The 13,577-nt window shown below is 60.3% G+C and overlaps 2 protein-coding genes across 6 annotated transcripts in view; one reads left to right on the top strand and one right to left on the bottom strand.

The window, feature by feature from the left end:
* Window positions 1–1,381, top strand: part of PLCB3 (phospholipase C beta 3) — a 23,152-nt gene extending 21,771 nt beyond the window's left edge. The window contains exon 33 of one of the 2 annotated variants that reach the window (XM_073351745.1): window positions 1,071–1,381. In XM_073351745.1, the coding sequence (XP_073207846.1) occupies window positions 1,071–1,085 (15 nt within the window). In that variant the 3' untranslated portion in view covers window positions 1,086–1,381. Of the gene's footprint in view, window positions 1–1,064 lie in introns of both variants that reach the window. The other variant, XM_073351744.1, reaches the window with a different exon arrangement.
* Window positions 32–13,577, bottom strand: LOC140914293 (sodium/calcium exchanger 1-like). 4 transcript variants are annotated; one of them, XM_073351750.1, is made up of 7 exons: window positions 13,025–13,576; window positions 7,917–9,695; window positions 5,529–5,635; window positions 5,278–5,402; window positions 4,318–4,417; window positions 3,842–4,114; window positions 33–2,650 (listed from the first exon to the last, which is right to left on the bottom strand). In XM_073351750.1, exons 2-7 carry the CDS (start codon window positions 9,665–9,667, stop codon window positions 2,274–2,276), a joined length of 2,733 nt encoding a protein of 910 aa, XP_073207851.1. In that variant the 5' UTR covers window positions 9,668–9,695; window positions 13,025–13,576; the 3' UTR covers window positions 33–2,273. The 4 variants fall into 4 exon arrangements, with proteins under 4 accessions (XP_073207850.1, XP_073207851.1, XP_073207853.1 ...); XM_073351749.1 differs by having other exon boundaries at window positions 32–2,650; window positions 5,278–5,635; window positions 13,025–13,577; XM_073351752.1 differs by lacking the exons at window positions 7,917–9,695; window positions 13,025–13,576 and adding an exon at window positions 6,953–7,694 and having other exon boundaries at window positions 34–2,650.

Here is a 13,577-nt window from a genome sequence, read left to right as displayed (position 1 = left end):
CACACTTTTTTTATACATTTTTACTTTTTTAATCAGCAACCCCCACCTTGATGCCTCTGGAGAGGCTGCCCCACAGATTATTCAGGGGGCTTGATGCTGCCAGGGGGCTGCCTCATTGTGAAGTGGGGGCTGTTCCCTGCCCTGACAACCCCCACCCAAAGATGAGATTGTGGGGGGGTAACCTGTTGTGCCCCCCCCATGACCTGGGGCTGATCCTTGGGGGAACCTCAGAGCAGGATAAAAAGGGTTATTTTTATATAAAATCTTTTTTAATCCTATTTTTTACTGATTTGTATCTTTGTAGTTTTTTTGTGGGGTGGGGGGGGCAGCTGGGTGTGACACTACCTCCTTCCCCAGGGACAGATGTAACATAAGAGCCTTTTATTCTTCTACAGATTATTTTGTATTGGGGGAGTGGATAGGGGGTAAAATGCCCCTGACTAACTTTTTTCCTGGCTGTCTGTAATGTGGAATTTCAATAAATCTGCCTGCAGGGAGTGACTAGCCTCTTCTCTGGTGGGGGGAGTCCTGCCCACAGAGCAGCTCCCCCTGTGAACCCAAGGTGCAGTGTACCTGCTGTGGGCTGGGCTAAATTCCCCCCCCACACACACAGCCCAGCAATGGGGGCGGGGGACCTGGGAAGGTTCTGTGGGTGGGAGGAGGTGTCATCCCCCTACACAGCTGCTGCTCTGCGACTCCCAGCTGGCACTTGGGAGTTTGAGAGGAGGGTCCCTCCCTGTTCAACTCCCCCACCCCCTTCACCAGGTTCACAGCCCACTGTAGTGCAGAGGTAAACACTGGTGCCTGGGTTGTCCCCCCCAGCTAAGGGGCATGTCCCCGCTGGGCCAGCCCGTAGAGCTCTGCCAAAGGCCAAGGAATGCTGGTGCCTGTTGAAGCCAAAAGAAATGGCCCTCAGACCTGGTGAAGTGGCGGGAAAGGCCCCGTATCCCATCCCATGCTCCCCCAGCCAGTCCCCCCTGCCCTGAAGCACAAAGACACAACACTTTTAGTACAAAGTTTTATGTTTCTCTTTTTTTTTTTTTTTTTCCCCAAACAAATGAAAGATGCAGGCACTGGGGGTGTGACGGGGAAGGGGGAACTACTAGGAGCAGGAAACATTGGGGGTCTAACCAGCCAGCAACAGGCAGACACAGACGGACAGATGGACAAGTGCAAACACATATATTGACTCACAAATGCTAACAAAAGGCAGACGCCAGGACAAGAGACCATGCACCGGAAGGGGGGTATGGCTGCATCAGTTATCTCCACAGCCCAGTTCTCCGGGGAGGAATCTGGAGCGTGGGGCTCTGTTGTTGTTGTTAAATACAAAATAAAATATTCTTTTCTATCTTTTTAAATAAAATCAACAGAATAGAAATCTGGGCTCTGTATGGGATGGAATGGACAGGAGGGAATGAACCCCAATTTGTTGCTATTTTCATTAGCAAGACTTTGTGCTGTTTTGGAGGGCAATGGGGGTGACCCTAATATTGAATTTGGAGCCTTTTCCCCCACTGAGATCCCGGGGGTTGTCCCTTGTCCCAGTGAGAGTCCATTAATAATGGTGCTTTTTGGGGGGACACAAGATTCCCTGTGCTTGAGAGCAGGGAGGTTTAAAAACAAAGTGGACGAGAGAGAGACTGACCCTCTTTCCCCTGCCCCCTCTCCAATTTGTGTGCTGACCCTTGCAGCCCTGCAGGTGGGGCTGCTGCTGTGTGCCAGCCCCTGCTAACACAACCCCCCCAACTATCCTGCCACCTACAGGCATAGTTACCCTCTCTTGTGTCCTTGCTACCTCATGGCATAAGTGGGGAAACAGCTGGTGGCAGGGGCTTGGGGCAGGAGGGGCTCTTGGGTGTGGATGGAATGACCTTTGACCCCAGCTAAATCCAAAATACACTGGAGGGGACAGTCTACACTTGGAATGTCCTTTGTCCCCTTTTGAACTGAGTGGGGGCTGGGGATTTCCCCAGAGCTGGAAGGGTGTCAGGGTGGGGAAAGGGGACTACAGTTTGAGGGGGGGCAGGCAATGGGGGAGGTTGGAATGTCCTTTGCTCCTGCAGCAGCTGTAATGTCCCCTCACCCCCGAGCACTGAGCCGGGGGCATAGCCTCCCAGGGGTTGTGAGGGGCTTTCCCCAGAGCTGGTGGGTACTTCCCACCCCCAGCCAGAGGCCTCGCCTCCCAAGAACTGGGGCAGGACAGTTCTCCCCACCCAGAACTGAGGCTGGAGGGGGTCCCACCAGCCAGAGAATGGGGGTCTCCCCACCCCTCAGAAGCCCTGGATGTGGCAGTAAGCCTCCAGAGCAGCCAGCAGGATGTAGAGGAGCCAGAAACAGAAGAAGAGCAGGGCAGTGAGAATTTTGGGGGTGCGGGGACCCCCCAGCTCGCCCCCCACAGGTGCTCGGCGCCGGTACAGCAGTACAGCGATGCTCAGCAGGGCAAAGATAGTGAAAAGCGTGACGGAAAAGGCCAGCGTGCCCGGCGACACCACAAAGCGCTGGCCCTGGCTGGCCCAGTACCCGGCCGCAATGGTCCAGGCCACCCCTATGCCTAGGAAGACGTTGACTGCATTACTGCCCGTCACGTTGCCGATAGAGGCATCCGCGTATTGGTCCTGGATTGCCGCTGCCCGACTGGCAAAGGTGTCTGCAATGGAAGAGGGCAGGTTAGTGGGGAGGGGGACAGGCCAGAGTGAAGTGTTAATGGCGGGAGAGGAGCTGATGGGGGAGGACAGGGTGAAGCGTTAATGGGGGGAGGGGTTAATGGAGGCAAGACAGAGGGACAGCGATTAATAGGGTCAGGGGAAATAGAGTCAGTGACGGTGCAGGGGGAGGGTTTGAGTGAGGCATGGGGGGTTACTGGGGCAGAGTTCAGTTAGATCATTGGAGGAGTGAGCAGAGGGGAAGAGAAAAGTTAGTGGGGGGGGGTGATGCAGGGGGTGACATGGGGAAGGGAATTAGTACAGCACCCCACCCAATGCCTCATTCCCTACCACCCCCTGCTAACCAAGCATAGAACCCCCCGTCTGCCCCACTCCACCCCAAAACAGAGACCCCACCCCGCATGCAACACCCCCCTCCCACCACACATAACAAAATGGGGATTTTCTGTATTATTTTTATGAAGCCTATGTGTGCCTCAGTTTCCCTCTGCACTTTGCATTGTAACAAATAAGTGTAAGTCTCCTGCGAAGATAGTGCAGGAGGCATGAGATGTGGGTGTTGCCTGGCTAGATGGGTGGAACAAACAGGGCCATTAAACAGGCTGAAACCGACCCAAATCCATGAGCATCCCACAAGACAAAAAGATGCCCAAGGACTGAACCATCAACACCTAACACTCCGGGAAGACAGACAAGGGGGAGAGGGAGAGAGAGAGAGCGCCAGAGCTGCAGTCCAGCACAGCTTGGCTGTCCCATCAGATTTGACATGGGTAAGCTATGGCTTAACCCCTCCTCTGTGCTAACCTAGGTACTTTTAGCTGCTGTAGCAGCCAGGTGACTCATCGATGGGAACCCCATTTAGAAAAGGCTGCCTTTTCAGTGCCCGGGGAGCATTGCAACTGGAAAGGGGCACAGTCCAAGCCTCCTGCTGGCTTGCCTGGACCTGCTGCAGGAAGTCCCAGAGAGATACAGGGAAAGCTCTTGCCGAAAGGCCCAATCTCGGAGGCCACAGGCCTGCCCCGGTGGAGCTGTGGGTCCCTGGGGCCCAGCCTGCTAAAGAGGTCACTCCCAGGAGACTGGTTATAGGCTTGGGCCATAGCCCTGACTCCGTGACACCAGGCACAGAGCCCCTCGCCCCATGGAGCCCCTGTGTGGAGTCCCCCTGCCCCACTCACCAGGCACGGAGGTGCCAAGGGCCACGAAGACCACGGCAGTGACTGAGTCCTTGAGGCCGACGGTGCAGCCGAAGTGCGAGGCCAGGTCACCAGTGAGCGCAGTGAGCACCCCAATGAGCGCGATGGAGACAAGGAAGCAGGCCCAGCCCCCCCAGTACTCGGTGGGGGGCACGAAGGCAAAGAGAACCTTCCAGAACACCGTCAGGAAGTGCATGATGTAGTCGAAGCAGGACGGGAGCCGCTCCTCGCCTGTCTCGTCCTCGTCCTCATCCCCTGGCCGGGGGGGGAGAAGAGGTAAGAGTGGGATAACCCCCTGTACCCATTCCCACTGCCTCCCTGTAGCCCCCCAGTGCTCCTCACCCACCTCCTCATTGTGCCCTGGGGCAGGAGAGAATAGGGTCCCCCCCAAGTCCTGCCCATCCCTGGGTGGGGTGCACTCCCCCAGCCTCTCCTCCTCCAGCCCCACCTCTTCGTACCAGCGCTGACCGTCACGGCACTGACGAATTGCTCCCTCCAGCTGCTGCTCCCCACAACCAGTGCCAAGTTGGTTTTCTTGATCAGTTTGTCCACAGTACTCTGTGTGTGGGGGGGAATAAAGAGGGCTGAGATGGTGGCAGGGCCATCTCTAGGGGGTGTGGGGCCTGGGACAAATCAGCCCCCGCCAGCTTGGGGGACCCGCTGTGCATCAGTGGCAGCCCCCACGCCCCTAGTTCCTGCGCTATGTCTTCCAGAATCGACCGCACTCGCCAATTGCACCAGCCCACAGGACCCCCCAAAGCGCGGGGCCCGGAGCAGTCGCCCTGGTTTGCCCTACCCAAGGGACAGCTCTGGCCCCAAGGCCCATTGTGGGAGCTATGGCAATATAGGGGCAGAGCGGAGCAAAGCCCAGAGCCGAGATGCTCAATGGGGGGAGGCTGGGAGCTGCAGGAAGATGTTGGGGGCTGGTGGTGTACCTAGGGAACCGCCCCCTCACACCTGGGCTCTATGTGTGCCCCTCAATGGCCTCCTGACTTGGGCAGCCTTGTGTGAGGTATGTGGGGGGCGGAAGGACTCCTGGGGTAAGAGAGCAACTGTCCCTGAGTCTGGTGCATCATCCCTCTGCGCCCCATTCTGCTGTGCCAGAAAGGGCACTGGAGCAGATAGCACGTGGGGGGCAGGTATGGAGTGTGGGAGATGTCCTCTGGGGAGGCTGGTGGACTTGGTCTCTGGCCCAGCTAAGCAGGGGAAGGGAGGCTGGTGGGGTGCCTGAGTGAGGGGGGCAGGAAAGGTTGCACGGGATGCTGTGGGGTCTGGGGGAATGGGGCAACTGGGACATTGGGGAGGGGTGGTGTAGGGTGGGGGGGGCAGAAGGGGCACATGGGGAGCCAGAGGGATGGGGCAGAGGGGGCACAGGTAGTGCATGGGGGAGGAGGGAAGGGACACACTTGGGCACTTACCTTGAACTCATAGGACTCCTCAATCACCACCTCAAGTTTGGGGTGTTCCCCAAGGCTGGGACACCCCATCTTGGCGATGGCGGTCCCCTCCTCCCCCTCAGTGGGGCGGTTCTCATTAGAGTCACCTGTGGTGAGAAGAGGCAGAGGGACTGTTAGTCTCTGGCTTCCCCCACCCCACTTCCCTGTGCTGCCCAGCGCCCCATCCACATTGCACCCCCCAGTACCATGGACTGTGCCCTCGCCCCCCGTACCATGCCGCAGCCCCATCTCCAGCAGTTCAGGGGGCCCCAGCTCCAGGTGGAAATTCTTGTTTTTCTCATATTCCTCGTCATCGATTATTTTAATCTCGATGAATTTCCTAGAGGGAAAAATTGGGAGGCGAGGTGAGATGGGGGTGCTGGCTGTGGGGTACAGGGTGAGATTGGGGTGCTGGTTGTGGGGCACAGGGTGATAAGGCCGCTGCATGTGAGGAGCAGGGGGTGCTCATCCTGGGCTGTCTGCTCCAACTGGAGCAGGTGAGGGTCTGGGGCCCCTGTTTTGGGGTGGGTGACCTTGCCCCATAAGGAGGGGGTTGTGCTACCATCTTAGCTTGTACACAATCAGCCCGCTACCCAGGCTGCCCCCCCCACTATCCCCTGCCCCCAGCTGGCATCAACTCAAAGCTAATTTGGGGCAGGTAATTACAAAAGGGAACAGCTGCGAACACCGCCCCTCTGCTCCCTTCCCCCAACCACCCACTGAGCCCCTCCACTGCGACACCTCCCTGCCCACCCATCACCCGCCCCTCAAACAGATCTCTGTCCCCCCTCATCGCTCCCCTCCCTTCCCACAAATGTCAAGCAGCAGGTTGGGGGTTAATGGATGCTGCAGAGCTGAGTGCGGGAGAGGGGGATCAGCCAATAGGCTTGGGCCATTTGGGGAGGCGGCTCCAGGCCCCACAATCCCATTGGCCTTTAACAGAGCACAGGGGAATCGGCTGCTTCACCCCATTATTGAACCGGGGAGTCCCCCCAGCTCTGCAGGTGCCCCTCGATCCCACCCTTCTTGCTCACCCAGCCCTAGGCTCCCCCCACAGCTCTGTGGTGCCCCTCAATCCCAGTCCCATGCTATCCCAGCTGCGGGCTCCCCCACACAGCTCTGTCTGTGCCCCTCAGTTCTACCCCACAGTCCACTGCCCTCCCAGCTCCGCTAGTCCCCCTCAGTCCTGATCCCCAGCCCCCTGCTATCCCAGCTGTGGGCTCCCTGCAAACCCCACCCCCCCGGATGTGGTCACTTGGGGATCAGGCCCTGGCAGCGCAGTCACTGGCTGTACCCGCCCCCCCACGCGCCATCTGTTCTGCTCTCTAATTATGAGCACAAAGGGCCCTTCGCTCTGGCGGTGCTGGGAGCAGCTGGGGCGGTGTGGGGGGAGAAGAGCAGAGGGGGAGCAAGGGAGGTTTATCTGCCAGCTGTAGGGATCTCAGCACAGAGCGTCTCACATCCTCAGCACAGCCTGTGCCCTCCCCATACACCCCAGCTGGCCCTAATGTTCTCCCTGATCTCCACTATCACTGACCCCCAATACAGAGCCCTAATATCCCCCACTCCGCACCCTTGGCCTGAGCTACCCCGCTGCAGGCCGGCGAGCTCCTGGGGCAGCCCATGGCTGCGCCCCATTGATTTGCACCCACCTCACCTGAGTGCTGGTGTGCTGGGCTCTGCTCCCGCCTGGGGGGCATGACCGCTTTCCCACCTGCTCACACTCACTGGTTCACCACCATCACATGCACGCCCCTCCCCCCTAATTGCACTGGTGAACAGGAGATCGAGGGCTCCCCCAACCCCTTGTCTGGGCTCATGTCTGGGGGGAAAGCTCACTGTTGCCATGGAGACACCGGGAGGGGTGAAGGGGGGGGGAATTTATCCTTCTCTGAAATTAGTTTTCCATTTTCAGTGCAGTTGACTGAATTGGGGAGTGGGGTCGGGGGCAAGGGATGGAGGAGGGGAGCCCATGTACAGTGTGGGGAAGGGGACTCGGTGCCCCCTGCTTTCCATTTCATCTACCAGTTGCCCAAGGAGGTTGGGGTTGAACCCCTGGTATCTGGAGCTGCAAAGTAGCTGCAACAAACATCCCCTGCTCCCAGCTCTGCTGAAGTGAAGATGCTCACGCACCCCGCATGGGCTCCAGGCTCAGCCATTGGGGAGAATGGCTGCTCCAGCAATTGCCTCGTTCAGCCCCCTGCCAGTGCCCCTCCACACTGATGTGCAGCCCCCGGCTAGCCCAGCCTTGGGCTCTGCCCTCCAGCTCTGCTGGTGCTCCTCAGTCCCCATCCATGGCCCTCCTGTTATCCTTGGTTCTCTGCCAGATACCTGCTCCTCTGACCACCCCACACGCACCTTGTCCTTGACCCTCCTTTCCCTGGCCATTGTCCCCCTCACATACACATCAGGTGCCCTTCTCCCTGCTATCCAGCACCCTGATTGCCCCCTCAGCAGCTGTCCCCTCCTCCCACTGCTCCCCCAAAGCCCTGCTGCCTGATCCTTGTAACCTTCCCCAGCCCCGTTCTCCCTCACCTTGCTGTCCCTGCCCTTCCCGACCTTGCCCCTTTGTACCTGCTCCCCTTCGGCGCTCCCCCATCTCCCCCCTCCATGTCTCTCACGTGATCTCGTCGTTGAGGAACTCCACCTTGCCCTCGGCCTCCTCATAGTCCTCCCCAGCCTTTGCGGTACCCTCCACGGTGCGGTAGGGCAGGGCCACGCAGCCCCGGGCCCCTGAGGTGCGCAGCACCCGCACCCGCACGGCCCCCACGCTCTCGCTGACCCGCACCGAGGCGCCCTCAAAGGTGAAGATGCCGGCATGATCGTCGTCGAAGATGGTGACGGTGGCAGTGGCGGCGGGGCCCAGGCAGGCCTTGGGGGGCGGCTCAGCGCCCGGCTCGGCCCAGGCAGCCTGCACGTTGCTGAGGTGCACGCGGAAGTACTCGTCCTCCTCGAAGATGTCATCGTCGATGATGCCCACGCGGATCTCGCGCTGCGTCTCTCCCGGCTGGAAGAGCAGCGTGCCCTCGGCGTACTCGTAGTCCGAGCCGGCATTGGCCGTGCCGTCCTCGGTGCGGAAATCCACGCGCACGGCCATGCGGGCCACGTCGCCACCGCGCCGCTCCACCGTCAGCACCACGGCGCCGCAGTTCTCAAAGCACTGGTACAGCGCCGGCTCGAAGGTCACCCTGGTGAGCGAGTTGTCGTCCTCGGGGCGCACCTCCGGCAGACTCAGCGCCTTGCGCGCCTGGTCGGCTGCGTGCTTCTTCAGGATGTTGCCCGCTCCGATCATCATGCGGGTAGCCTGGATGCGGTAGAAGGCCCGGCTCTTTTGCTGCTGCACCAGCACATGGTAGTTCGCCATCTCAATCAGCTGCTCCATGTCCTTCTCTGGGTGCTTCTGCCGCAGGTCCCTCAGGGTGCGCGCCATGTCACGCCGGGCCTCCTCGTCCCCGTCCTTGCCTGCCTCGCCCATTCCGCTGGCCTGGGCGCTGTCCAACTCCACCTCCAGCTTGGGGAGGGCTGCGTCGCCTTCTGTCTCAATGATCAGGCCCCGGGCCTTGTCGGCGCGGTACTTCTTCTGTATGTACCTGTAGAAGAGGAGGCGGCGGTCAGCCAGCCAGGCCTGCACCACGCAGATGGGGAAGAAGAGGAAAGTGAGCAGGCCTTCCCACACCTCCACCTCACCGGGGGAGAAGCAGGCCAGGATGAGGTAGAGCCAGATGTAGGCGAAGATGCTCCAGGCAGCCGTAACAAAGAAGACGCGCAGGTGCTTGATCCTGCGCGTCTCGCCCTCGGGCACCACGTGCACGCACACAGCGATGATGACAAACATGTTGAAGGCGGCACTGCCCACGATGGTGCTGGGCCCCATGTCGCCTGCCTGGAAGTTGTGGCCCACGATCTCGATGATGGAGAGCATGATCTCGGGCGCTGAGGAACCCAGCGCCATGAGCGTCAGGTTGGAGACTGTCTCGTTCCAGATGCGGATAGTGGTGGTGCTGGTCTCACCATTGGCCTTCTTCACAGTGATCTCCTTCTCCTGCGAGGTGATGACCTCGATGGAGGCCATGAAGCGGTCGGCAATGATGGACATGCCCAGGAACATGTAGATCATTGCCACGAAGTACACGATGGCCCGGGCCACCTTGTCGCCCACCGAGGGGTTCTGGGGTAGCCACACGGGCAGGATCACTCCCTCCTGGCACTCTGAGGCCTCCTGGCACAAGGTGCTGACATTAGCCCCATCCAGCGATGATGCTCCCTGGGTTGGACTCCTCAGCCCCTCCTCCACCTTGGCCTGGTGCAGCGGGAGGCTCAAGGCCAGGAGGAGGAAGAAGGTAGAGGCCCCAAGGTGGGACAGGTGAGGCATGGTGGGAGTAGGGGTGGGCAGGCAGGACCTGCAAGAGAGGAGGGGGCATAGTGAGGAATGAGGAAGACACACGGTACCTAGTGGGGCTGGTGGGGAGGAGGGCTGGGAGGTCATCCCCTTCCTTGTGGGCTGGAAGGGGATGGGTGCGGCTGCTTCCTTGTGACGTTGGGAGGATCTGGGGTAGAACGGATCTGACCCTTTAACACGGGAGGCCGCAAAACATACTGCATCCAGCTCAGCCTCCATTGCCCACTGCGTCTCCCTCCCCTCCTGGAGACAGGGCGTTGGTTAAAAACCCAGGAGTCCTCAGCTACTGGACCCACTCCCCTCCCAGGCTGGAAATGGAACCCAGGAGTCCTGGTTCCCAGTCCTCTCTGCTCTTTGAGTGCGGGAGGCAGGAGAGGGAGAGGAGAATGCTGGGAGCCAGGACTCCTGGGTTCTCTGACTCTGTGCCCCATGATCCATGCCAGTGGTTCAAGGCAGTGCTGGTAGCTGGTTCACAGGACCCATCTGTGCTCTATGGGTCAAGAGACAGCACCAGTCAGACATAAATGATGCTTGGGCCCAGCTGGGCACCACAGGGCTGGTGCTTGCCCCAGATGGCTACTGAGAGGAGGGGGGCCCCTCGTGCCCTTTCCAAGCCCTGCTGAGCACCAGCTGCCCCATCAGGCTGCATTAGGGGGCTCTAACCTCCCCGCCATGGGGCAGCAGGATTGTCCCCATGGCAGGGTCAGGGGGAGCAGTTGGGAGTGACCCCCTCAGCCAGTTTAGTATACAGAGCCCAAACCCACACCAGTGCCCGTCCAACCAGGTGCTGGCAGAGCTTGTGAATGTGGTGTGTGCCCCAACTCCAGCCCCTCACTCGGCCTGTGTCCATGTGGGGGGGGGGGGTGACTCCTTGGTCTTGGGGCTGGAGATACTGCAGGGGTTGACCCTTCCTCTGCTGAGTTTAATGGATTTTTAGGAGTCCCCATTAATTTGCTGAGGCGGTGAGGTTTGGTGTGGACACTCCCCTCCATCCCGGTGGGTGCCCACAGCTCAAGAACCCCCCATGCTGGCCCCCTCCTCCCTCCAAACTCCCCTCAGCTCACACTCCTCCCCTGTGCTGGTTCCTCACCCCCACAACCACACCCCCCCCTGCATCAGCACCAACTGGGGACCCCCCAGAGATGGGGCTGGGGACCAGTGACTGGAGGAGCCCTCCACCCCGGGCCCTCCCTACCCCACTGAATGTCCCAGAAGCCCCCACTCTTCCTTGACTTCCATTCCTCCCACCCTATCCCCAGGGAGTTTGTGCCCCTTGCAATCCCCCATCCCATCCCCAGAGTCCCCCCCATTCCCGAGCTGCCTTCCTGTCCCTGCAGCCTGTGCCAGGCTGAGCTATACCAGTGATCTCCCCATGACTTGGGATACAGGGCGGGTGGGGGGACTGGGAGCACTTTACACCCTGCAACTCTCCTCTCTCCCAGTTTGGAGGTAGGAGCCTCCTCCCCATGAGGAGAGATGCCCTTTGCCAAGCGGGCTGCAGTCCTGCAAAACAACACACAGTGGGAAGGGGTTGCAATTCTCCCCAGAGTAACATTCTGCAAGCTAAATGTGGCCGTGCGAGGGTTGCACTAAGGGACAGTAAGGTGAGCAAGGAGAAACTCAAGTGAGTGTAGCAGGGTTTCACTTGTAGAGGGGTAAGTGTGCAAAGACTGTGCTGGTGAACATGCACAGGACCATCTTCCCAGGACCATCTTCCACAGACCTGGGGGCTAGGATTGCAGGAGTGGGTGGGGCTGGCTGGGGGGGGGGCACATGAACTTCACCTCAGACCATGCCAGGTGCCTCCATACTGAACTCTTTGGCAGGGGGGTGTCTCACCAGAGTGTGAACAGGACTGTGGAAGAGTATGCAAGGCACTGCTCTGGGTGCACGGGGGCCACGGGTGAGCATGCGAGGCGATGCATGGAGACCATGAGTGTGTGTGCAAGGCACTGCTCTGGGTGCATGGGGGCCATGCATGAGCATGCAAGGCACTGCTCTGGATGTGCAGGGATGTGGGAGCATGTGCAAGGCACTGCTCCAGGGACCATGGATGACCATGCAAGGTGCTGCTCCAGGTGTGCAAGAGCTGTGGGTGAGCATGCAAGGCACTGCTCCAGGTGGGTCGTGGCTGTGACTGTGGGTTGTCAGTGTGTGACCCCATGCATGGGTGTGCACCATTAGTACAGGCCCAGGGTCCCTGTACATGCAGGGCTGGGTGGATACATGCACCATACTGTTGTGTGTTGCACATACATCCCCCATGCAAAATGTTGCCCATGCATCCCCTCCTGTCCGCCCATGCAAGGCACTGCATGCATGCCCCCATCCCCTCAGTGCAAGGCACTTTCCGTTTGCTGTCCAGTTCTCATGCATGACCCTAGGCCACCCCAGTACTGGGGATGGCAGGGGAGCAGGGGGCGGCGATTACCCTGCCCTCCAAGGGAGGAGATCACCTCCCTCATCAAACAGAAGACAGCTGAGCCCAAGCTGTTTCAGGCAACAGAATTTCCTGGAGAGCTGGGGGAGGGGAGAGCCCCAGGGGCAAGATGACAGCAATGTGGGGGGCAGTGAGACCCGGAGTAGAGACTCAGTGCCCCAGGTTGGGGGAGATGTGGGATGGCTCTGTAGAGGGGGAAGAGCCCCAGGTGGGGGGTCTTTGGGGGGGTAGGGGGAGCTCCCCAAGGTTGGAGGGGGAAGTTTGGTGGGGGGGAGCATCAGCTTTGGGGGGCAGTTCTATAGGGCAGGGGAGGGGCAACCCCCTGCTGTCTGGAATATTTTTTTTAAATCCACAAAAGCCAGAGTCAGGCCCCTGCAGCCCAGTACCATCTCTCCAACCCCCACCCCTCTTGGGGCCAGGTCTCCTGTGCCCCCAGCCCCCCATACCAAGACACACACAACACATCCCAGCAATCTCACCCCGCCCCTTCCCTCCCCCCCGCCCTCCCCCATGTGGCTGCCCTGGTGTCTGGGTCCTCCCCTTCCAGCAAGACAGCCCAGGAATGCAGAATTGGACACATGCAGACCAGCTCCCTCCACCCCCCCCAAATTTTACCTCTCCCAAATCCCCCCCCCCTTTTTTTTCTGTGCACCTTTCCTCGATTGGGGAGGAGCTGCAAATAAATTCAGGGGGATTAAAGATGTAAACGAGGCAGGATTCCCCAACACCCCCCACCCGGAACCCCCGGGGGGGATCTTCCCTGGGCATCAGTCAGGCAGGGGGAGCGGTCGCTTCCCCCCTCCCCCCAAGGCAGAGTCCACACACCTCCCGGCTCAGATCCATGGGAGGCAGCTTTCCCCCGCAACCCCTCTCCCCAAGCTCCCGCTTACCGGACTGTGGGGTCAGGTGGCAGCACCACCTCCCCTCTGGGGCGGGCTGCACAGACGCTCCCCCCGCCGCTGCTCAGATCTGTGGGGAGCAAAGGAGCGGACCCCCGTTAGCTGGCGTTCGAGGGGGCACAGGGCTGCTCCTGGAGTCACTGGTCCATCCGCAGCTGGGAGAGCAGGGGGGGTCTGCACGATCCCCTCCACACCCTGTGCCTCCGCCCCTTCCCGCAGAGCCCCCCAGCCGAGCTCCCCCCCGATCTGGGGGGGGCCGGGGTCCCCTCTGCCGCCAGGCTGCGGGCACCAGCAAAACGGCGGAGCGAACCCGACTGCTGGGGACAGGCTGAGGATGCTCCCGCTGGCAGCTTCATGCTCCACCCTGGCGAGGGATGGCTGGCTGGGGAGGGCACCGTGTGCAGCCTGCAATGGGGATGGGGGGGTGGGGGCTCCTAGCACGGCCAGCTAAGCCAGGAGGGGGCCCCCACTGCAAAACAGCAGCACACCCTCACCCTGCCGCCGGAACCGAGATGGGGGGGGGAGCTCAGTGGGCGGGGGTCCT

The sequence above is a fragment of the Lepidochelys kempii genome, chromosome 7, assembly GCF_965140265.1.
Source record: "Lepidochelys kempii isolate rLepKem1 chromosome 7, rLepKem1.hap2, whole genome shotgun sequence".
In the NCBI taxonomy this organism is placed as follows: domain Eukaryota; kingdom Metazoa; phylum Chordata; order Testudines; family Cheloniidae; genus Lepidochelys; species Lepidochelys kempii.
Note: the sequence above shows the minus strand (reverse complement) of the source record. Positions and strands in the feature narration are given on the sequence as shown.